General features: G+C 40.3%; 1 protein-coding gene across 2 annotated transcripts in view; it reads right to left on the bottom strand.

Moving 5' to 3' along the window:
* LOC121952362 (Down syndrome cell adhesion molecule-like protein 1 homolog) overlaps positions 1-26,313 on the bottom strand; it is a 62,249-nt gene that overhangs the window by 35,435 nt on the left and 501 nt on the right. For both annotated transcript variants that reach the window (XM_042498988.1, XM_042498989.1), the window contains exons 2-3: positions 16,120-16,440; positions 11,742-11,888 (exon numbers count right to left, since the gene is read on the bottom strand). In XM_042498988.1, coding sequence (XP_042354922.1) covers positions 11,742-11,888; positions 16,120-16,440 — 468 coding nt within the window. The remainder of the gene's footprint in view (positions 1-11,741; positions 11,889-16,119; positions 16,441-26,313) is intronic.

Raw genomic sequence — 26,313 nt, forward strand, 5'->3', positions numbered from 1 at the left:
AAGTTTTGACAGCAAACATGGTGTGTGTGGAGTTTTTGGACGTAAACCAGACCAATGTGAACACACAGTAACATTTTAGCAGATATTATTGTGTGTTTCACAACCATAAGTTCTGTTATCAGCCACTGCCAGGAACAAGCTAACAAGCTAATAAACAACACAAATTATATTTGCTAACTAACATTACACTTACCATCTAGGTAAAGATGTTTCCTCTGACATTAGCCATCATCGTTTCAGCGCTATGCTAGCGCCATATTTTTGACATGCTGGCAATAGTCGTGGCCTCAGGCATTATGTTTTCAGGTGGTCCAGTACCATTCTTGTGAACTGATCTTTCAATAACACCTTGAGGGAATTCATTCAAATTCGGCACAAACGTCCACTTGGACTTAAGGACAAACTGATTACAATTTGGTAGTTTAGGGTCAAATGTCAAGGTAACCGTGACCTCATAAACATGTTTTTGCCAAGAACATTTATGCTTATTATGAAAAAAATGACTAATAGTATAAAAATTATATCCAAAAGGTCAAAGGTCCAATTCCCTGTGACATCATACACCATTTTAGTTTTATTCTTCCAAGGTAAAAGCATGTTAAGCAAAATATTCATTATAGCATAATATTTTCACAAATGTAAGAGAACTTAAGGTAAAAGCATGTAGGTTAAGTATTTTCATCAAACAGTCCTTTATGTATCAAAATCACTATTAATGCTGCTTCAACAAATGAGCAGCTTTTAAATAGTGTATCTTTTCCAGAAGGAGCTCATTTTAAGCACTATATCCAGTGGACACATAAAGTTTAATCTATAATAATGTAAGCAATAAAAAATAAAATATTCTGTGCATTCTGAATCTGCAAATCACCTTCAGCTGTCAAATAAGAGAGATTAAAAGTACAATATTTTGCCTTGAAATGTGGTGGAGTAGACGTACAAGGGAAAGAAAATACTTCAGAATTGCTCTAGAGCACATGGACAAAGTCACATTCCAGTGTGAAAAACAGGAAGAAGGAATCAGTAACTCACAGTACGGACCACACACTATAATGCTTAAGGTGTCCACGCAATCCAGGAGACCATGATGATGTTTCTTCTTCTTTTCAGTATTGTCTGACATTGTATAGACAATACAATTAGACTAGCCCTATGCTTTTTTTATGTTACTGATCTACAAAGAAAATAGTGACTGCGGTTTGCTCTGCATCATCCCTATTGTACATACAACATGCTGAGTTGTTGACTGAAGTCTTAACAGAGTTCCACTGCAGAGAGAAACATAGAGAGCAAACAGCTCCATGCTGTAAGCATGTTGAATTACTGACTTGCTTACACATAATATTTACTAAGTGCATACTAACACACAAACAACAACCGCGCAACATCACAACCTCCCCCTCTGACTTTTCTACCACATTAACCCCAAAGCAGCGCTCCAGATCCACTCACCTCCCTCGTCTTTCCGCCCACTGCCGTCCATCACGGCCCGCTGTGTTGATTTGGCCTTTATGTGTGTTTGGACAGCTAATAGTGAGGCGGATCAATAGGTCTGATTGAGAGGTCATGTAGGAACATGGCACTTGGATGACCACCAGGGATCCCATTTGATCCATGATCATGTCTCCTCACCGTCCCAAGACAACCAGCTGCATTCACTGACACACCGTGAAAAAGACATCTTTTCATCGGGGTCACTAAAGTGTGAAATCTGTCACTCTATGCCGGAATCAATCACAATTTGGAGTGTATCTATTTTGGGTTTTAATTAAGAACATCTCTTTCTGGCACGCACTTTCAGTTTCTGGTGTTAATTTCCCTTACACCTTATTTTTCCTTTTCTTTCTAAATGATACATTTAGTACAATCAAATATTAATTTTAAATATTTGTGATGATCTAATGAAATGAAAGTTAAATTTGTGGAGCCATATTTGAAACCAACAGATTAAGAAACTTTGTGACAGGATTTGGAAGAAAATCTCAGCCTTTCAGAGAAATAGAGAAAAATCAGAACTTCTTGCCACTACTGTGAGCTTCAGCATTTCCTTAAACACAATTTCTTAGTAAAGCCGGCTGTAATCTCTTCGCACTAATCCCTCTTTCACTAACCTAAACAAAAGAGTAGAAGAAAGCGGGAGGAAAGTGGTAAAACCTCTTTACTGAAATCCTATTTCTTAACCCAATCCAGGCCACATAAACCCTCCGACTCTTTCCCTCTAAGCCTCGACACAAGCCTTCCTGCTTTCACTTTCCTTAACGACTCTGGATGTGGTTAGCAGTGCACATGAACTACAATCCCTCACACAGCCAGTCAATATTATTTTGTATTTGGTTACTAATATCTGATAAAACACCAAAAACAGAAATTCCAGTGATGTCAAGATGAGAAAGACTGGACAATATGAGCTGAAGTCTGTATGAAGAGAAATTATCACGTTACCTTGATGACAATAAATGCGACTTACATCATACATCAGTGAATGTGCTTGCTATATAAGGCATCATGCCTGACAAGTTTATTACGAATTAATTAACAATTCTGGCCATGTATTATTTGGTATCAGATTGAAACCAAATTTTGAAGTGTCCTCCAGCACTTTTGGTCGACAAACAGTAAATAAAATTTGATAGTATCTGTAACAACAAGACCAGCAGGTATCAAGCCATGTCAAGCATCCCCAAATCAATATGAAGATTTTCACAAACACAAGAAAGGCAACAGTAGTGTTATAGTGCTTGAGATCGATCTTGGTCTTAATACCGCTTTTTGAAGGTTGCGGCCTTGTCTCGGACTAAACCACATTATTACTAGGTCTTCTCTCAGTTGCAGTCATGGAGGATTTTAGTTTATATTTCAAGACCACCACTGTGTGGGTATTACAAAATTGCCTGTGCAAAAAATGAGTGCTGAATAAAGATGGTTAAGTTCTTATCAGCCCCTTAGGATTTGTTTGCTCATACGAAATCAAGAAAAAATTCACCTCTGCAATGACTTTGGTTCATTTTATCTGTACTCAAACATATAGTATAAACGGCAAAAAAAGAAGCGAATGGAGAGGAATCTTCATTTGTTTTATGTGGGTGTTTTTATGGGATTGTAGATCTTTTAGATCAATTTGAAGAGTGCCTGTGGTTTGCATGTTATTGTAAATGTGCTCTGTAGTCAATCTTCTCTTGGTCTCAATAAACTCTGGTCTTGGTCATGACTTGGTCTTGCGTTAGGTGGTCTTGACTACAACATTGGGCCACAGCCTCAAATCTGGCGCTTAATTCAGTGTTGTTTGTCAGCTGCAGCCATAGGTATCGAGTTGAATAGCAAATGAGTTGTGTGATGATAGCTTGTGTGATACAAAGTATCAATAAGTTCAGAGTGGCAGTTCTTGCAGCTTGTGTGTTTTACAGTCCCCATCCTGTTTTAGTTATTATGTAGCCAGCATATTTATTTAGAATGGTGAAACCTTTCCTTAAAACTACTTAGCAAGTGTCCTGTATCAGGAAATAATGCAGCCAATCAGAGTTAAGTTCTCACCCAGACTAGGGCGATGCAGGACCCTGATGCACTCACTATACATAACTCTTTTCCAAGAACCATAAACTCACAATTTAGGTTTTAGTGTTTATAATGTCTTTACTGTCAAACTCACTCTTGAACATAACCCAATTTCTGCAATAATATCATAATGATAGTCAAAAACTTTATTTGTACAGTAAGGGCTTCCTGAGGAAAAGAAAAACTAAAAAGAAACTTGCATATAAGTTAAAATGAAGCCAACAAATCATTTTCGAGCATGTTACAATGTGGTCTTATTTTAGCAAGTTTGTCCCGTCAGACTTTGTTGTAGCAATATTGCTGTAGTCCCAGATCTCAGCACCATGTTATTAAAACTGATAGAAATAAAAAGCAGAAACTAACACCCTGGTTTTAATAATCTGTAATTATCTTTTAAACCACATAACTAAAAATGCATGAATTCAAACCAGACTTCCCCAACTCTCTCAGTCTCCCTCTGAGTTGATATCCTCTCACACAGCCTGGCTTGAAGGGCGAGATAGTGGCCAGATTTCTGTCAGAGTGATGTGCTCGCAGGGGCTTCCCCATCTCTCCCTCTTACTCTGATTGACACTGATACACTGATGCACTGTAAACATGCTCATACTGCATGTGTGTGTGTGTGTGTGTGTGAGCCTGAGTGTGTTTGATGGAGACACAAAGAGAAAAAAAGGCCGGGGAGAGCGACGGCAGCGGTGATAGTGTGTGTGTGTACGTTTCTGTGATACGTGCACGTGAGCGGGCGTGTGTAGTAGTGTGTAAATAGTCAATAATAGCCGACACTTGTCAGCCCTCTGCTCTGAACACACAAAGACCGTGGTTGAGCCATTGTTGAACTCCGCCTCTCTACGACAGCCCCCCCCCCCAGCAACCCCCCAAACTGGGCCTCTCAAGCAGAGATAATTACGCCTATTGTGCCCCTTGTGCGCGCGCGCACACACACACGCGCGCACACACACACACACACACACACACACACACACACACACACACTTGTTTGTGCTAATTCACACACCCACCCACGTGCCTACTCAACCTAACTGAGTAAAAGATGGCTGCCAGCACCCCATCTGTTCCTGCCCGGCTCTCAGTCGCACACTGGGGCAAATGTGAGAGGGGCAAAAATATTTGGAGAAAGTGAAAGAAGAAACAGAGGTGGACAAACTGCAGAGCAAGTGACTTATTTAACTGCATTGGAAACTTGGATTTGAGGGGTAAAAAATCAATATGTTTCCACGTTGTTTTGTCTTTTTTTTTTTTTTTTTAGATTTTGCAAGAAGCTGCTCATTGTTAGGTTTTGGTGTTGCCGCCATATGTTTGTAGCGGCACCTTCAGCTGCATGATTTAGTCTATAAAGTCCCCCACTAACCCCCATGGCCATGCTGCGTGCCATGTGGACAGAGGCGGGAGAAGTGAGGGAGGGAGGAATGGTGTGAGACTCCGGGGTGGGGGGGTGGCAGAGGGCAACAGTGGATGAGGTTATGTTCAATGAGCCCCGGGGACGCCACGTGCTCCCTGTCCTCCTCTGTCACACCATGTCCTGCTGCACCCAGGCAGCCCGAGCAGCACAACAGGACAGCCGCCATACAGCAGAGCAAGCCTTAATGTATCCTTAGTTAATGTTTAATGAGCGCTCCGTATTCAGGCGGCTTCATGCAAAATCTGAAAATGGCTTTATTGTGTTACTTTTGAGGAGGATGTGTGTGTGAGTGGAGGCGGGCAGGCTTGTACATTTGTACTTTGCAGAAGTGAGTGAGTGTGTGCGTGTGTGTGTGTGTGTGTCAGACCGGTGTTTACAAGAGTCTGCTGTGTTCCAGACAAGTGTATCTATTAATGTATTCCTGCTCTGAGTGCAAAAGCACAGATTTACAAACAGACATCGTGTCCTAACACACCACCGCTCTCCATGAGGTCCCGCTGCCTTTGCCACCTCTCTCCTCGCTGCACCTGTGTGCAGCCGTATGACACCAACTTTTTAATTACCGAGAGGAAAAGCTGCAGTCTGTGCATGTGTAAAGAAATGGCAAGTGTATATACAACTGCATCAAAATCACTAAAATTTGGAGCCACATAAAGAGAGAACATGTATATGTAGCAATATAACAGTTTTGCACTTATTAATGTCACCTGAATATATGTATTACATATTTATATTCAATATACATATATTGTAGATATTGCAAAGGTGTGACACACCTGAGTCACATGTAGATCTCAAGTCAAAACAGGTAAGTCCCAAGTCCCCTAAACTTTGAGTTTGAGTTCTAGTCATAATATGCTCACCACCGAATGTAATGCCATTTTAACAACAGTAATAATAATAGATTAAATGTATAAAAATCATGTCCGCTTTTTAATTTGTTTATAAAATGAACATTTGGTTAAATTAGTCCAAACGTCTTATAACACGTCGTGTAAACTACTTTTGACTAAACACTGAAGTGCTGTAAAGTACATTTGATTTGTGACTTTAAACTGAAATTGCTGCATGGAGAGCAATTTTTTTTAATAGACTTTACTAAAAAGGCGGAATATTGGCACTGAATGTCTCAGCATTATGCTCCTATTCAGTATGTGTCAAATTAGAAATTAATAATAATAATTAGAAATTAAACAAAAATGTATTGATTCTCATTTTCACTTCATTTAGGTATTTGCTGTGGTTAAGCTAGAGTTGTGACTATGTAACAACTAGTCGATTAACCGATTAGTCAATTGACAGAAAATTAATTGGCAACTATTTTAATAACCTATATCATTTTTGTTATCTTTAAAGCACGATTGTCAAAAATGCTTATAGAATGTGATGGTTTGATCATTTTCTCTGTTTTATATCATTGTATATTGAATATCTTCAGGTTTTGGTAGTGTAATAACAAGGCGTTTGATGTTGTTCCTTTTACAAAATTAAATCGCTGTTTTCAGATCAAATGTGAAAAGGTTAATGGAGAAAATAATCAGCATATCAATCAATAATGGAAATAAATGCTAGTTGCAGCCTTTGTTATGATGTAATAATAAAGCAAAAATGGAGAGTTGGAGCACCACTCAATTCATCATCTTCAAACTCAAGAACAAACTAATTTAACTGTAACTTGCTTATCCAACAAACTGATAAACTCAACTAATTTTCCAGGTGTTCCCAATTAACCCCCATCCAGTGTGTGTGTGTGTGGGTGTGTAGCGGGGTGTGTGCATGTGGGGTTGTGTCTCTGTTGAACCGCTTGACTTCCAGCAGGGACCCCAGGGGCAGAAGATTGATCTGTAATGTAGCCTGTAAGTGACCTCACAACCCCCTGACACCCTTTAGGATCCAAGTTCACATTAAGGTCTGATAACTCAGCATTTATACACCGACAGGTTAAATGCAGAGTTAAATCTAGCTTACTTTCAATATAGTAGGGACTTAACTAGACTGACAAAGTTAAATACACACCTTTGTTCTCAAGGTTTCTATGGAAATGTACAGCACAAGCAGTGTCTGAGTATTGATAATGAGTAGGCAAAGTGTTGATGTGTGCAAAGAAGAATTTTCTTATCTTGTTTTTTTTTTCTAATCTCATCCATAAATTGTAATGTTTCCCTTCTGTCATTGCTTTTCAGCTCTGGGTTTTATGGGCACGTGCATCAAATTACTGAACAAATACACAAACAAGGCCAAACTGTGTGGCAGGTGGATTAGATAGAGCATAGTTGGGCATCTTCTGTGGACCACCATGTGGCCACAGCCATCTGCTGGTCCAGTCTCTATTCATCGGAGCCACTCATTAGCTTTCTGCTGGTTAGACTGACGGCCTCGATCTGCAAGCTGAACCCTCTCTGTGTCCCACTGTTGTTTTTATTCCCATCCACAAACCCTCCATCTCTCTGTCTCCGCTCCAGCTCTCCTCCTTCAGATCACTGCTCAGACTAGCGGGCCTCCATTGTCTCATGAGGGTCACACACACAAACAAACACACCACACACACAGACACACAGACACACACACACACACACACACACACACACACACACACACACACACAAAGCTTAACTACAGAGATGGCATGGGACAGGGAAGTGAGAGGGAAATAGGTCAGTCTGCCTGCACCCCTCCCCTCTTAAACCCCCTCACTGTCCTGGCTGGACAGGAAAGTGGGGCAGGCAAGGGGACACACACACACACACACACACACACACAGACATACACACTAACACACACACGTACATAAACATACACACACATGTAGCTCCAGATGGGGAACATGTGTGTTTGACAAAATGGAACCTGCTGGGGTTCAGAGGGCATGGCTGCGTTGTGTTATGTCATCAACTCAACCTTCAGAGCGGTATGTGATCGTGCTACTGATCAGGCTCTGCACATTATGATTTGTCCATGCGAAGACACAGGTATAAAGTCACGATGTAAGAGGCAAATTTAGATGAACCTTTTCTGTTTTTAATTTAAAAGAAGAGTGGGCAGCCTAGTCTCTTCTGTGTTCAGATGGTGGGGAGGGGAAAGAACCGTGGTGGCATGCAGCCTCAGGTCTGTGGGGGCACGATTCTTGATTTGAAGGGAGGTAACTTGAATACATCAATACCACTAATAGAAGTCAATTAAAATGAACAATGTAATATGTAAAACATACCTATGTACTGACACCAAGCGGCAACTTCTGAGACTAAAAAAAAAAACTGAAGTGGAAGTGCCAGAACACTGCTGGCTCCAAGGGTGAGTCAATCCTCATAGACCCCGATGTTAAAATGCCCAACTTTACAGCAGAAATAAACATGTTTACAGCATAGTGCAAAAAAATCATTTTGGTCTCTATAGCTAATTTTCCTGTTCATGACAACTGTACAGGGAGTGGATTTTAAATAATTCACCCGGTGACGTTTTATCAAGAACGAACCAAAACATTGACAATCAAAATGCCAAAACTCAAAGCTTTAAAACAGCAGTCCACAAACAGGCAGGTGACATCACGGTCATTACTTCCATTATTTTATACAGTCTATGATTGAAACTAATAAAATCTCCAGCATTTTCCCTTTGTGCAGACATTTTAGAGCTAAAATACATCATTGGTAAATAGAACTGGTCCTATTTCTTTTTTCTTTTGGGTTGCAACGATGCCCGCAGCCAATCACAGTCCACCCTGAAACAAAGTATTGTCTCTCATATTCTATGAATATGTCTATTCATCAAAAGTTCAGTGATGGTTGAGTGCTTTGACTCGCTGTTTGCATTGAGTTTCAGCAGCCAGTGTCCCTCTTTATGAGTACAATACCAGACAACATCCCAGACAGAGAGAGCTAATGGGGATTTGGAAAAAAAAATAAAAGACATGCATGTTAGCTGTGTGAATATGGTTGTTTGTCTATCTATTTGCTGTATGATTGAGCACTGAAAAGCCCAGGGTGTGTTCATGCCTTCTGCCCTGTGCATGCTGCCATATAGGCCAAGGAACAGGTACAAGCATGTAAAAAAAAAAAAGATGGAGTTAAAGTTTTTGATTAAAAGAGACAGATGCATGTGTGCACAATCATAACATATATGGATTTACTCACTCCAAATACACTGCAACTCCTGCTGTGTTTCTTAGGCAAAGAAATTGCGACAGGCAAGACAGTCAACCGCCCACTCACTCGAATGCAGAGAGCTCTCGGTCACAAAATCAATTTTAATTTTCACATCTTCATTAGACCTATCCAGACAGTCCTTTGCTGGACAAGCAGCAGGGAAAGACAGATAGAGGGAGAGTTTGACCGGTACACTCAAAGAGATAGTTAACTGTGGAGTTGGTTATCAGCATCTATAATGCTTCTCACTGGACTGTTTATATAACCACAAGCGTCTACTGTGTTTTGATATGCAATGTATGTGCGCATTTTTGCACAGTTGTTGTGTATCCATGTGAGAGTGCACCCACAATATTCAGATTATGAACCGTTCTGCAGACGCGTTGTGTTTTAGAGGTCATGTTGTGGATAAGTCACTGCGTTGATTGGCTGTATGACGACGAGGTCGGTGTGTTGATTAGCGTGGAGGTCGGGGTCAAGGTTGAACACAAACACATTGCTTGTTGTACGTGTGTAAACGCTGTTGTTGGGAAAGGAAAGTTCAGTGAGCTGCTCATCATGTTCAACATCTGATCCTCACACTCACTGCTCATCAACTGACCTATATACCTCTAATTACACACAGCAGCCTCATGACGGCATACGCAGCAGCACCCAGTACATAAAAAAAACATAAATAAACACATAGACAACTGGCACGTCCAAACCAGATCAAATGTCACTGAGTGCAATTACGTGAACATGAATACCCCATTTATTAGGCTAATCGTGGTTATGATTATATTCGCAATATGGTGTTTTCATCAGCACAAATATATCAGGTTACTCATATTCCCAGTGTACGTTTTATTTCTTTTCAGGATATTTCCAACTATCATATTCTGGTTTCTCAGGAACAGAACATGGTGTTTACCTGCTCAAACACATAAATGCGATACTTCAAAAACCTGATCATAAACTGGTGAGTCATGCCCATGTAAAATGTAAAGACTCCAACATGACTGGAACTTGATGTAAAGACTGAATGCAGAGGCCTATACATCAAGGGGGAATAAGGGACACATCCCCCTTATTTATAACATGTGCATTTGCCCCCCAACCCAATAAAAAATGACATTTACAATGTAAATAAAATGCACAAATTGGTGCGTATGAATTCAAAAGAATATAGTGAATTAGTGTTTAATGCTCAAATTTTATAGTGGAGGACCCCCGTATCATTTGTTGTCTCCCACAGAGGAAAGCTCAATGGAGAATAGAGAAATAATTAAAGATTTGAGCCAACACAGAACAAAAAGTAGAATCTAATTCAATAATTTGTTAACAGAAACCTTTATAAAAGAAAATGGCTGATTGGTGTGTGTGTGTATGTGTGCAATGTGTGTGTACAATGTCTGCAAGAGTCTTTTTTAAAAAAATATATATATATAGCCAAAATTACAATCGAAATTTAAGTGCAGAGTAATGTTGGAGCAGAAAAAATATACATTTTTTATACAAAGTGTGCCAAAAACATGTTTTTTAGTATTTCTGACAAAAATGTGTAACTGAAGACAAAAAATGAACACAAACTACTGTAAAACACTATAATACTGTACATGAAAACTGAAAATAAATATTTAAAAAAATACACAAAAACGTCTGAAAATAACAAACTACTGCAACCTTGGTGCATTTGTATGTGTGACACAGTGTCTGTGTGTTTTGCATACATATAATATAAAACACCATCTGCCAGGACCTGAGGCCGTTCTTGCCCTACTACCCTCCTTGCTTCTCCTCCTTTGGTTCATTTTTCTCCTCTACCTCTCATCCCTCTTTCCTACATTGTTATTGCGAGCACTTTAAACACAGGATATAATCTTGAGCACATCTTGAACATACATCACACAAAATATCTAATCACGTAATAAAACACTCATAATGTATTCACACACAACAGACAAAAAGACTAAACGCTACATCTCTCTCTGTCTTGCACACACTCACACACTCACGCACACACACACAAATGAGGTTAATGAAGATGAATGTAGGGGCACAGTCCTATTGACATCCTATGTCTCTAATTGTGGCCCTGTTCTTCAAGGACATGGTGGTAAGACAAGCAGGGAGAGGACAGGAATAGATCTGATGAGGAGAAAGTGTGGGACAGTCATGCGGCATGGATGAGAGAGATCCGTCTCATGCAGTGTCAATCACAATTAAAGACAGGATTTGACATTAGGGGAAAAATGGTATGTGATGAGATGTAAACGCAGTGAGAGCAGAGAGGGAAATGTCTGAAGAGAGGAGGAAGTCGGGGGAGAGTGCGGGAGGAGATATCGAGCAGGGAGGAAGGAGAAGGAGGACGAGGAGGAGGAGGAGGAGGAGGAGGAGGAGGACCAGATCAGTGATCCAGAACAGTGAGCAGACAGAAGACACGAGTTAAGAGTTCGGTCAAACATAGAGCGCAGCGGTGCATCAGCAAACAGACAGACACACACACACACACACACACACACACACACACACACACACACACACACACACACACACACACACACACACAAAAAATAAAGACATACCTAAACCCTATGTAATGAATTAACCTGCCCACCCCAGGATTACCCAAATTGACATCCTACCTGGTACGATGGAGACGGTGTCTCTCTCCCAGGACACGACGCTGACATACTCCTGCACGGCGGCGGGGATGAGGCACTTGAACACAGCTACGTTGCCCCGCATTGAACGCTGGTCTGCCACCCGCACGGTGTAGGGCTCCCTGAAAACTACAAAAACAGACATATGATATTAGGACTTTTTTGATTTTGATTTTGCTTTATTGTAAGAAAAAAAATTCTGAAATCAACATCAACTGTCTCACAAAAATATAGAAATACAAAACAGCATTTAACCCTCAGATACCTGGATCATGTGCTGCATTCAGATGTCTTTCCAAAACATTTAAAACTCTGAAACCCCCCAAAATTGGTTTGATTTCTTTCAGAAACACAGGAAAAAATATAATGATTGTGATATTTGATATTTCTTTTAGGACTTTCTTGTTTTTTTTGGGGTTTTTTTTTTTGTTTGTTTGTTTTACTTTTTTGACTTTCTTTTTGCTTATTTTTTGGGGTAATTTTTCTTGTTACTCTCCAGATTATTTTTGAACCATTTCTTGTTGTGTCTTGTCGCCCTCCTCCCCTGTTTTTGGAGGAAATCAAGCCAGTTTGCTCAGGTTTCAATTAACCAACTCACATCAGACATTTCAAAAAGTTAATGCAGAGCAACATATTAATCATTCCCTTCTCAAAAAGTAAGAGGCATGATCATTTTTCTCGGTAGTTGAGCAAAGTTTTCTTGACAGGCTTTCTACAAGAAAGGGATTTTTGGGGTACCATTAGGAAAGTCGTGGTCTGGATTAAAAAGAATAGATTTTTGCCAGAAAGGGACTTGTGGGAAAAAAAGTCATCTAGAAAAAGCTCTCCTATGTGCTTCTCCTACCACTGCATAATGGATGTTTGGTGATATAATGTGACAAATTATGGTCTAAATGTTGTTTGAAACACAAATTTCTTTTTTTCTTACATTATCATCAAAGAGGTCAAATTTAAACATATTATCTAAACCAAATGTCTTTCATCATCTATTCATCAGATGTCTTGACAATGGATGGTCAATGGTTAGTCTTTCTGTTCTGAGACAAAAACGATATTCTATTTGTGTTCATCATCAGAAAAAATGCATTATCACTCAACAGCAAAAAGCCCTTTCATCAATTACCACAGAACTCCACATGTATTCACTGGAAATGTTGATTGAACTCCTCTAATTCTGCCATTTCACCATGAATGGTGCGAGCTGCCATTAAGCAAGATAATGATGGAAATGGTTCTCGGTGTCACAAAACAGATCTCCTATTTATTTCCACCGAACTTCATGAGGTTAAAACAGAGTGAGCTGCACCTTCACAGTAAACTAAAGGCTTATATTGCTGCTTCCGTTTATGCAGGTTCATGCAACATTTTACATGCTGGTGAATGAGCAGGGATTCATTAGCAAAATCACATGAAAGCTAGGACGTATCCGAAGGTTGCTAAGAAACTGGTTCGGAATCCCTTCCCTGGTAACAGACACGATGACAGCACGCATACATTCCTGCTGCAGGAAGGGAAACACATGCAAGTGCATGGAAATTTACATCTGCTTTGAACACACGAGTGGAATAAAGCGGCTCTGTCAAGTTCTTTTGAAATAATATGAAATGAACGACCACTGACGTGAATTTGCTTAGAAGCTGTTGTTAATCGTGTAGCAGCGAGTGAAGTTCACAAGACCAGTTTTGATTATTGCACGATGGCAGGTCAAGTGCAACAACACGGCGACAAGACTGAACCCAGAGACAAAGCGTCTCCATCCTGTCTGACTGTAACCTGTGCACAAGAGCTGCCGGGCCCCGACAGAGGCCGCTGGCTGCAGGATGTTTGGTTCATGCTAATCCCTTGCCTCCTGAGGCCGGGCTTTTGGGTCATGTGGGAATGAAGGCAGCAACCGGCTGGCATGCAGCTCAGGGTCCTGGCTCAAATCCTCAACTTGGCGCTAGTATTAGTATTAGAATGAATATGAGTATTAGTTCAGGTCGGTGTTGGGAGGCAGAATATGAAAACAGATGTTGATGACAGGAGGGAAGGGGGAGGGACCGACTGGCCTGAATGAATGATGGGAAGGAGGTGGGGGGCGGGACAAAAGATGCAGTGTAACTATCATCAAGCTGCAGCTTTGTTCCAGCTGCAGTTTGATGTGACTGTCTTCTTCTTCATGTATCTCGGATTCTCCTGGAGCTGCAGGAACCCAAAGCCCCTGACGTATTATTTTACTTTAGATGAGGTCTCGCTTATTAAAGCATGTGGCCCAATCAATGGAAAGCACCAATTAGGTTTGTTAATGAGAGATAATTAAAGAAGTGTGCTGTGGCTATATTTAGTCTGGCACAAGAGGACAGTTTGAAGAATGAGGGAGCAGGGAGGAGAAGGCAGAAAAGAGGATATGATGGCAACAGAGACAGCTTTTGGTCAAACTAGACAATTGTGTAGTGTTTATTAATTGATTCTTTATTCTAACAGTCTCATGAACATATTTTCTTTTTCTCTTTTCTAACTGAAAAGAGATATTTTTACATGTATAGCAACAGTATCTTAAGAAAAATATTAGTTTAAACTACGCTGTTTTAGGTTAACATACACAGCTGTAAAAGATGATGATAAGGTCACTGACTCCTTGCGCTGAATCTCTTTATCACTAGGTGTTGATTTACTTTTCTCACCTTGCAAAGCTTTAACAAGTACTTCTCGAAAAGAAAGTTCCTAGCGGTCTTAATCGCGCCGACCTTTTAAAAAAGTGAAGGACTGTCGATGAAGATGTAATGTGATATAGCCTCCTGTCACACTTTTCCCTCCTCCTCCGATCAGGTTATATCATCTACACATCACACAGGAGTCGCTCCTGAGCTCTGAGCACTGTAGAAGTTGTGTTTTGGATTTCATCCTTCCAGATGGTGCCATAGATAGAGCTGAAGGGGGTTATGTGGGTATAAAGTGCAGCGGTTCATCACCAGCTCAGTCAAATAGGTGTGAGCGGAGGCCGAGGCCTGGTGTAGTATGTGATGCAGATGTTCTCTCTGTAGACTGTGTTCTAGGTCAATCTGTGTTCAGGTCGAGACGGGCTATTTTAGGGCAGGTGATTCTGTGTGTGGGTTGGGCTTTTTGCAGCTGCCAATCACATCTGCTCTACTTTATGCTGTTACAACTGTCTCCGTTTGCTCCGTTCCTCATCATGTTGTGTCTCATTTTGGCCTTTTGCTCCGTAACAATGAGCACATTATGAGACAATGGGCCCCTGGGCACAGATATGCAAAGGGCCCCACCAATGCTCCTACATAAGAGCAGGACACATAGACTTTGGGGTGGTTTTGTGTATCTTTGTAGTTGTTGTGCATCTTTTTTTGTCTCGTTGTGGCCATTTCATGCCTTGTGGTTGTTTTGGGTGTCTTTGAGGTTATTTTTTAAATCTTTTTTAGTTGTTTTGTGTCTCTTTGTGGTTCCCGTGGATCTATTTTTACAGTTGATTGGGCCTTCTTGAGGTAATTATGTGTCTTAATTGTGGTCATTTAGTGTCTCTTTGAGATTGTTTTTCCTGTTTTTGTAGTTCTTTTGTGTCTCATTGCAGTTTCTTTGCATGACTTTGTTGCCATTTTGTGTCCTATTGCTGTTGTTGTTTTGGGTCTCTTTGGTATCTGTAGTTTCCTCGGGTCTTTTTTAGTTGTTTTGGGTTTCTGAGATCATTTTGTGTCTTGAGGTAATTCTACTTCTTTCTGGTTGTTTGTGTCTTTGTGGTTGTTTTACCCATTTTGTAGTTATTTTGCATCTCTTTGCAGTTTCTTTGTACCTCTTTGTGGTCATTTCGTGTCTTCTTGTGGTTGTTTTGTGTCTTTTAGGGATATTTTTGTATGTTTTAGTTTAGTAGAGCAGTCAGTGGATTCTTTGCATGTCTTTGCATGTCTTGTGGTTGGTTTGTGTCTCTTTGGGGTAATTTTGAGTCTTTTTTAGTCATTTTGAGACTGTTTTGTGTATTGTGTTTTCCTTGTATCTTTATTTAGTCATTTGTCTCTCATTGAGGTAATTTATGTCTCTTTGAGGTAATTATATGTCTTTCTTGTCACCTTAATATCTTTTTGTGGTTTTTTTCACCCATTTTGTAGTTATTATGTGTCTCTGCAGTTTCTTTGCATCTCTTTGTGGTAATTTTGTGTCTTCTTGCGGTCATGTTTAGTGGTCAGTATGTGTAAATTTTAAAGACATTTTGCAGGTGAAGACCAGGAGGCCCTCTGACACTTTAGTCCCCTGTGCCCATTCCTGATAGTACATTCAGAAATTCAGCCATATCCACAGCACCCCTTTTTTAATCTCAGCCTCTCAGATTCTTTAGTCTTGCATTCCCTTCCCGTTCATGCTCCCAGCTCACCAGCTTTGATGCGGATGTTGGGGCTGCGGATCTTGCCGGCTTGGTTCTCGGCAGTGCAGAAGTAGTCGTTGTCGTGGATGTAGCTGTTGTAGGCGGAGGGCGAGAAGGGGTACAGTTGTAGGGTGCCATTGGCGTGCACATGGCGGATGTGGGGCACGTCGTAGATGTCGTCGCCGGTGGCCAGGTACCAGCGCAGTATGGCACTGGGGGTGCCCCCTGCTGGACAGGGCAGGGACACCCCCACCGAGCTGGAGTAGGTTACCCTCTGCAGGGAGGCATTCACAAAGTACAGCCTGGTGGAGCCCACATCCTCACTGTGTACTGCGGGGACAAACAGACAACACAACATCATTTAACAGGCCGAGGTGAAGGTGAGAGGCCAACGATGAGCACCTGTTATGTGGCATACACACAAGCTAAAAGGATTCCACTGCCACTGTTTTAAATTGATCGGCATCATATTAATGGACAATAAAATGGACAGAGCGGGAATGTCCTTCAAATGCAAAATAATCATAACAAATATATGTCAAATGCCCAGCTGCAAACATCAGTCATGTGATCCAGAAAGCCAGGGATTTGGGCTAAAGCCTGTGATGGTTTAGATGGATCGGAGGGGGGGAGGAGCCTGTTACCTCCGTACAGTGTGTGCACACATACACAAACAAAGACAGAGAGAGGGAACTCGATGATAGGTTATGTGATTGGAATTTCTATGCCAGACGCAGAGATTTAAATCTATTTAATCTCCTTACATATTTAACACACACACATGCACGAACACACTCACACACACACACGTACAGGAATGTTCTTCATTGGCACTGTGATTAAACACATACAGCTTGAGCAGAGAAAGGGGAGTGAAAAGAGGAAAGGAGGAGGGGAGTCTCTTGAATTTGGGGGTCGTAATAACGACAGATTACCAGAGAAGAAGATTGGGGGGACACTGCTGATGGACAGATGTGGATGTTAACCACCACTGCTTCTAAATGATATCATCTAATACAAACCACCCCACCACATGTTCGCCCTGTTAGTGTTCAGTTCAGCACAGAGAGTCTGTAAAACCTGATGGAAGATAATAACAGATACTGAAAGATCCGGGATTTTGATCCAAATTGGGTGAAATTAGCACTCAGCATACTGTGGTCGTTGTTAAATCATGACTGTGTGTGTGTGTGTTTTATTTTCTTTTTATATGATTTTTCCACTGTATTTCTTGCCTATTAAATAATGCTTGTTGAAAGAGCTGAATTTTCAGAGCATTTTCTGTATTTATTACATACAAAATAAATTGAAATTTTTAGCGGCAATGCCAGCAAAGTTGAATAAATTACAACTATAAATGATTAACTTGTGTTTAATTGTATACTTTAATGTTAAATGATTTAATTATTACTGATGTATGATAATGTTGCAAAAATTGCACTTTTGTAAAAGCTTCAGGTGAGAGTTGCAATGATTAATCAGTTAGTCGATTCATTGATTAGTTGTCGTCAATCAAATATAACTCCAATTAATTTGATAATTGATCTATTGTAATCTTTAAAGAAAAAAAAGTCAAAGTTCTCTGGTTCCAGCTTTTTAAATGTTAGTATTTGTCAGTTAACTGAATATCTTTGGGCTATGAACAAAATAAGACATTTGAGGACATAATCTTGAACAGATGGACATTTTTCACCATTCTCTGACATTTTATGTTCCAATCAATTTATCAGTTATTTAAGGTTATTTAAAACAATCAACCAATTAACTGTCAACGAATACCATTGTTAGTTGAAGCCCTACATCAGTGAGATGGTCTTTAGTATCACTAAAATTCTCTGAAAAACAGATCTACAGGTACGACTGCAAACTGAATAAGACATAATATATTAATATGGTATGACTTCCGAATGTTAACACTAGCTGATAGCTAGCTGTCTGAACGTCTACAGCTAGGGAGTATTTGGTGTTTTTGCTTGAAAAAGATAAATTGATTATCAAAATAGTCGGCCAAATACTTAGCAGTTATTTTTCTGTTGTCAAATACATATGCTTTCATTTGATAGTTTGGTCCGACTACCAACCTAAAGCATTTGTATTTCACAACCTGGGAATAAGACTCAACAAGTTACATATAGCAGCTTTAATTGACTAATTGTTTTTTAATAGCTCTGAAAGATTTGACTCCCCTGTCATCCAGATCATCTGTTATTTTTTTTTAAACTTTGTAACCACACCTATTAATTATCAAGCTCACTTTATATAGCAGTACTGCCAGTGACAATCAATGCCTGCACAAAAACACTATCATGTTTTGTGACACAGACGTGCAGACCTCCTCAGTGTCTGCAGAGAGAAGTTTTAATACTTTGATTATTCATTATACCATTTGTCACTATCAGATACCTCTTAATGATAAAATTTGCTTGACCATTGAAATGATGGTCCGCTTCAAGGGGCTTTGTCACACACATTTTGAATAATCATGAACTCAGGCTGTAAGGTCGAGGGAACAGAATAAGAGAGACTTATCCCTGTTGTTCACATTATTGGATTTTCACAGGTACATGAAGCGCAATACCCAAAATAGTAACAATCAAAACCATCTGTGTGAACAATGACTGTTAACTTTGTGATACTGTTGCAGAGAATCACAAAAATCTATCAGATATGACCTTAAGGAGCATTAAAATCAAACATAAGGAAGAGATCAAATATTGTGTCTAACGATAATACTTTGTTTCGGCCTTGATCTTATGAACCTTGGCTTGAAACTATTTCTGATGCACACGTGAAAACATTTACAAAATCAATCATGAGAATCAACAGTGTCACTGTGTTGGCTCTAAGCTCAGTGCACCAGACTGAAGAAAGATGCAGTGATCTCTCTGATCCAGGAGGGTTCCTCAATTCCAGCCTCCTTTCAAAGAAGTGCTACTATCTCTGGACTGGAGATTGATAAAGCTGTGCAGAATGTTACAGATGGTATATGAAAATGTGTCTGGCAGTCCAGTGGTGGGCTGCAAAAACCAGGTCAGACTCCCTCCCCTCTGCAGATTACTGATAATGGCCCCTGAGCATAAAGCCCATATTAAAGATTGCAATATCTATAATCTCCCAATGGGGGGACAGGACTAAAGTGGAGGAGTGAGGGGGTCACCCTGAGAGCTCGGGGGGCTGGGCAGCAGGAGAACCTCTCATACAGTAGATTATATGGCCTGGGGGCCCGGGCACTGGGGGGGCTGTGGCGCACTGGGACTGATGGAGTGGGAAGTGGAATAGAAAGGGGATCAGAGCAAACTCCCACCACTCAGAGCCTGTCAAAACCAGGCGAGCCACACATGCACTTACCCAATACACACTCACACACACATGCATACACATAAACACATACACACTCCGAAAGCAGCTCTCAGCGCTCAGTCACACTGGGAGGAGACAGAGCAGGTTGCCATGGTGGCGCTGGCACTTGAAAGCTGTGACTGAATAAAAAAAACAATGCAACAATTTAACCTAACAACAGTGACCCATACTGAACAATCTAAATTTAGAAACTACACGTCACTAAGCCCCAAATTCTGTTACTCTCTTTAATATTTGCAAATATGTTAAAATCGTGAAGAGGTGAAACAGAAAGCAGGGAGTGTATGTGAATTTTGTTTATTTAAGTATTTATATCTGAAAAGAGTCTGCGTTTATGCCTGACATGGAAGCAGTGGCCCAGTCAGTCGGTGATAAGGTGAACAACTGCTGTTTAGGTGTGTCCAGGCACAGCAAAACTCCAAAACTCAAGTGGCAAAGTCCTGGTTTGAGCCAGACTGGTGGACTTTCCACTCCATTTCAGACCAACAGTAGAAACCTTTATGCCATTTTAAGCCAAAACATGACTTTCCTAACCATAAACAAGTGGGTTTTGTGCCTAAACCTAATCACACCTTAACCACAGCGAAACACAAAGTTTCAATGTTTTAGCTGATAATAAACAAATGTAATGAATCCATGGTTTGAGGAAACATTAAAAGCCAAACACCTCAAATAACTCAAACACAGTGTTATGACCAATTTAAGCCATTATGAATGTAAATTGGAATAAGGAGCTATTCGCCTGGTGTGACACTAATGTATAACAGATGGACAGATCAATTAAATGTTAAGTTGTTGCAGCCAAACAGTTCAATCTAAAAGGTATACTTGACCCCAAAAATTACCTTCGGTGTATCAATTACTGACCCTATGTTACGCTGAATTTGTGAAGAAAAAATTGTTTTTGTCATACATAAGTTTGACAAAGTTTCACTTTCAGTGAACAAAGAAACCAAACACAAAGAAATTCTTGATGAATTTATGTCAAAGGCAACTGCGTTTAACAGGAGCAAAACTATCTCAAAACATCCGTTTATTAACGCTTACAAAGCACATGCAGTATAATCATTTATCCTGTAGTAGTCTCAGTACTTTTCATACACTTTTGCTAAAGGCTTACTATCTAAAATCAAACTGAAAATTAAACTTATCGATACTCTCTGCAAAGCTTGATTCCATTGGCATAACTATAATTTTCCTGGCTAAACACAGGAGCTGCTGGTCTACCGCTGCTTCGATCAGGTAGTTTGTGTTATTGTGTAACTTTGGTGTTTTAAAGGGTTCGTTCGAATTCATCAAAGTCACACAATAACACAAATTAACTAACTGAGCAAGGCAGTGGTGGACCAGCGTGTGTCATCATGTGTTTAACCAGGTAACATTACCCTTTTAGTCGATGAGTTCTGGCTTTGAAGAGAGTATAGATAAATTAACTTTCAGTTTAGTTTTAAATAGTATGGTTTTTAGGAAAATACACAAGTACTGAGCATAAAAATGGATAAATGAGACTTTACTGTATGAGTTGTATGAGAGTTTGTAAATATATATTTTTTATTAGTTAAACATGGACCCCTATGACTTCAATTCATCAAGGATTGTCTCCCGGTTTTGGATTCTTGGTTGATGGTGGAGGCATGCATGAAAAACAAAGTTTTCTTCAAGAATTCAAGGATACATGGGATGACTAACTGATACACAAATAACCATTTGGGGGGATGAAGTATTCCTTTGAATCTTAATTCAAGGTCATGCCATCTAACCATCATTTATGTGTTTTTAAGGCATACTGAAGTTTAAATCCGCAAGTGTTTTTTTTTTTTGCTTGATATGGATCTTTAGAGAAATGGGAAAGGTATGTGTCGATTACAGTCTTGAAACCAAACCAGTATGTTCCCACTAACCTACAAGCATGCAAAACAACCATGCAATACAGTATGCATGGGTACACACCTTTCTGAATTCAGCACATAATAGACACTATTCATCAGTCATAAGAGTGGTTTTTCACTGTTAAACTATCAAAAAAAATGCTGAATTTGAACACTTAAAAAAAGTTCCTTCCTAGTTATTCATGTCTTAAAGTTGCATCATGTAGCATTCCCACATTAATCTAGACCTGCAAATTTATTTTCATTATTGATAAGTGATCAATTATTTAAACTTTAAAATATCCAAAGAAAAGGTTTAAAAAATGGAAATCACAAGAGGTCAAGGTGAGGCCTTCATATGTCTTGTTTTGTCCCAAACACAAAAATCATTCTGCACAATGACTCAAAAGAGAAAGTATTAAATCCTCCCCAGAAAGAAGCTGGAAGCAGAGATTGTGTAGCTGAATTGTTAAATCAATCGCTGAAATGGTTACTGATTAATTTTCTGACAACTGACGAATATTAATTAAGCAATTGTTTCAGCTCTACATTAATCTGATTTATCTAATAGAAATACAATGAAACCTGCAATTTGAGACATCTGTGTCCCACACGGTGCCCCTGTTCATGTCGGTGACACCACCTTTCTCAGCGATGCACATCCACAAAGCCTTAACCCCAGCAGCATGTGGACTGTCGCTGCCCTGATAGCAGTATTGACCACAGCTGCAGGAGAGCCTGAGCTGCCGCTGCTGCAGATCACCTGCACCCAGGAGACTTCATCAACCTCGTTCAGACACAGCACCACAGAGAAAACCATGCAGCCTTCACTGGAAAAGTCTTGGAGCGCTGACTGGCGCTGCTGGAGCTAAAGCTTAGGCTGTCAGAGTTGCAGCCACTATTTTATACATCCTGCCAGAGAGCCATGCATGAATATGTATGTCAGAGAGGCAGAAGTCATAACCTATGCAAGGTTTCATCATGCATAATGCAGCTGATCTACGCCTCTCCAGGATGCGAGTGCGCACAGGCACAGGAGTGTACACACACACACACACACACACTCGACGCTCGCAACTGTATTGTGATGAGGAGGTAAACAAACCCCAGAACCCCCGATGTTTCACATGCAGACATTCTCACACCCAGAGCTCCCTGTGCCCAACCAGAGGCATAATACCTCCACACACTCTTCCTCTCCTTCTCTCACCCATCTCCGTCTCACCGTAAAATAATTTTCACAGCATTTCATCTTTATTGGATTAAGTGATAGGAAACGTGCTAAAGGTCAAAAGCAGTATTCAACTTAACAGAGACATGGCATCATGTGAACTGTCAAACCCCTCTCCCTCCTCTCCTCCAGTGCTTGCTATTTTGGAAACAGCTTCATTTCCACCCAGACTCCGGTGTTCGCTCCCCTTCTGTCCTGCCGTCACTCATCCTTCAGGTGTTTTTGGGGACGAAAAGTTGTGTATTTGTGTAGGACTGGAAACATGCAGCGGCAGAGGAGGAAGTGGGAGGAGAAGCACTGTAAGAAAGGGTGTGAATTGGATATTGGTGGGCTGCAGGGGGATGAAGATAGGTGTATGGATAATCCTCTGGGGTCTGGCATAAGTAGGTGGTTGGTGGGTAGAGAGGTGGGGGGGGGGGGGGTTACATCTAATCAATGAAGGGGTATCACCGCTCCCCACTTACTGTCTTTCTGTACACCCTGTCCCCAACAATCTGCTCCCCACCCCACCCAACACTAACACCCCCCCGGCCTGTGCTGTGTCAGTAAAAAAAAAAAGTGTGCTACTTCAGCAGTCCCCTGGGACCTGCTCCCCCTCACATCAAAGCAGCCAGTTTCTCTCTTAATGTGAATATCAAATCTGTGGATCACAAGTCCCAGCACAGTCTGCATAAACTGCCCCTCCCCCAACCTTTAATTCTGCCTAGTGATGAGGGAGAGAGAGGGAGGGGAGTTACTGCGAGAGGAAGCGATGGAGGGAGGGAGAGATGGAGAGAGAGATGGAGATAGAGAGAGAGATCCAACAAAAACAACTACTTGCTTCAGAGATTTGACATTTGCCGAACGCACCCTCCGACTGAAAATGTGCCGCCCCGGCATCCAATAAAATTTGGAGGAGGTCTGGCTCAATTTAGCAAATTCTTGCCGGGGAAAAAAAAAAAATCTCACTGTCGACAGTGTTCGTTTGCATCTTTTGTTGTTGTTGTTTTAAATGATTAGTTCTTATTCATAATCTTGTTGGGATTTCTAATAGATTTGAGGACGAATGGGAGCATGGGGATGCCAGTGACAGAGCTGTGGCATCCTATTGGTGGGAAGCTGGGAAGTGCAATGAGCTCCGTTCCTCTGCTGACAGACTTACAGCAGCACACTTTGCCCACCCTTAGGCAACGTTGATCACAAAATTGTGTGCAGATATTTTTTCTCTTTTAATTTGAGTTAAACAACTGACATTTTTTTTTGTTTTTAATCAGATTTAACTTCTAGTTTTTAGAGTTAACTGTGCAGAAAATGTTAAAGTCAAGACTTCTTTCATTTAAAAATGGCCAGCAACAGCCACTTTATAAGATATTTCATATTTTTTGTTGGAGCAGAGCGCCCTCATTTCTTTAATTAAGGAGATCAGAACCATGTACCCTAACACCTGAAAGGACAGAATTCCAATCCAAATTCCACCATGAGCTCTGTATATCTCCTTTAACCCTCTTTAAAATTTTGACTAATTAAATAATACCAGGTTTGAGCTGGTAAAAAATGTAGGCCTGTGCCCTGCCTGAGTAATGATTGGCACCCCTGTGTACCACACAGCTCTGTCAGTGAGTGGTGCCTATAGCTCAGATTGCAGCTTTAATTGTGCAGCCTTGCAAGGCAGCACAGGGAATTGGACTGGGGAGGGAAGGAGGAGGGTGATTTTTTTTAATTTTTTTTTTGCATATTTCTATTTGTGGCATGTGAGCAGTGGGGAGGACAAGAGTGCCAGGGTGAGGGATCACCTTATTGCTTTACACACATCAAATTAAACTTCAAGCTATACTTTTTAAATATTGCACTTTGTTTTTCTTTTTTGTTAATTTTGTTTAATCAATGTCATTTGAAATTCTTATTCAGAACAGGCCTACAGCAGGCCTGTGTGTTTATGTGGATTTTATTCACTGCTAATTAATCCATAATTATAATGATGCAGTCTGTGAATTTGGTTTAAAATGATAGCTAGAAGTTTTTTTAAATGACCAATATTAAAAATCACAATAAATTCCTGCAATCAGGTAAAATATTTAAAATTACTGAAAAACATATGTATGGTGCTGTAATTGTTTAATTGTACTACCAGCCAAGCATTTATTACAGTCTGTTAATTAACCTTCACCATATTTGCCCACCGATATTTGAGTGTCTCATTTTTTTATCAACAGAATTTTTAAATACATTTTAAAAATCTGGTAAATAAACGTAAAAAAAAACAAAAACAAAAAAAACCTTCCAGTTTACATCCTGCAGAAACGACGTCCAAACTGTGTCCAACATTTATAAACAAAACCAAGAGGGGTGTCCCCCTCCTCCGTGCGCCCGCAAACACACACACACACACACACACACACACGGGCGCGCGCACGCACACACACACACACACACACACACACACACACACAGCGAGAGGAACGCGTGCCGTGACGCACGCGCTGGCACACGCGCGAATACGTCTGCGGGGTCCAGGTGCGCTATTAGCGAGGAACATGACCGGGCAAGTCTATAATCTGCACCCACGCCCCTGGAGTTTCTCATTTGGTGAAATAAATTTGCGCATATTAATATGATTCCGCAAAACCCAGAGAGGCGCAGCTTTCAAGTTGAATAATCGCTTTCAATCAACAGCAAATGTTTAGAAAATGAAGTGAATTTAAGAGTTGGGTAAAACACAACATGGACAACAAACACAAGCAGTAAATATGTCTAATTGCAAACTGATTTTCGCCAATAATTGTGAAAAAAAAGAGACTAATAAAATGTGAGAAAATGCCAGGACTTAAAATGGCAAATGGCCTATTTTAATCAACTCGTTTGCATCGACAGCAGCCATATTCGTCCACCTCCCCCAGACTTTTTTTTTTTTTTTTTTGCTAAATAAATGCACAACCTGTCAGGCCCTGTGCTAAAAAGGGCAAAACAATAAATGTAAACATGGCTCCAAATAGGTAGGTTACACAAAGGCCTAGAAAATGCTCTCATGTAGACATAGTGTTGAATTTCTGTTATTTTCGACGCAGATTTGTTCAGGATTATTATAATGCACTGTAATAGCACAAGATCAACTTTACAGTGGGATCAGGGATTTACTGCATGCACTGAGCAAGAAGGAATTAAACAAATAGCCCGTCTTTTATATTTATAAACACAATTAAACAAAAGAAAGATTCTGGAGAGAGCAAATGAATTAAATACGGAGGACAAATCTGAATGCATCAATTATGGCCTTTATGTGGGAGTACATCTATTAAACTAATAAGGCCGCTGTGAGGGAAAAGGGGCCTTTTATTTGCAATTTTGAAAGGCAACAATTTGTCATCACACAGAAAAAGAATTAAAGAAAAATCTCATCCTAAAAAAAATAAGAAGAGCATCTCTGTGGAATGGAGCGCTTGTGCCAAATATAGTCCATGAAAACAGCTGCAATTAGCAAAGGCTACACAATGAGAGCGTCAAGATATCCAAAAAAATCACACGCATCACACTGAAAACTTTACGCAACTGCCATATTTTTTTGTGAATTTGTTCTGTAATTGGTAATCAATTGATATGACTGCAGGCCGATCCATGTTTTCATTTCTCTCTCACCCTCCCTCTGTATTTGCACCTCATTCTCCCTATTCAGCCATTTTACATATTCATAACTGGAGTTGGTAATGCGAAAACAATCCGTGCTATCAGCACCATCTGAGGCCGCTGCATAAAACCACAAAGCAGCTT

This window comes from Plectropomus leopardus, chromosome 13, assembly GCF_008729295.1.
Source record: "Plectropomus leopardus isolate mb chromosome 13, YSFRI_Pleo_2.0, whole genome shotgun sequence".
NCBI classification, from domain to species: domain Eukaryota; kingdom Metazoa; phylum Chordata; class Actinopteri; order Perciformes; family Serranidae; genus Plectropomus; species Plectropomus leopardus.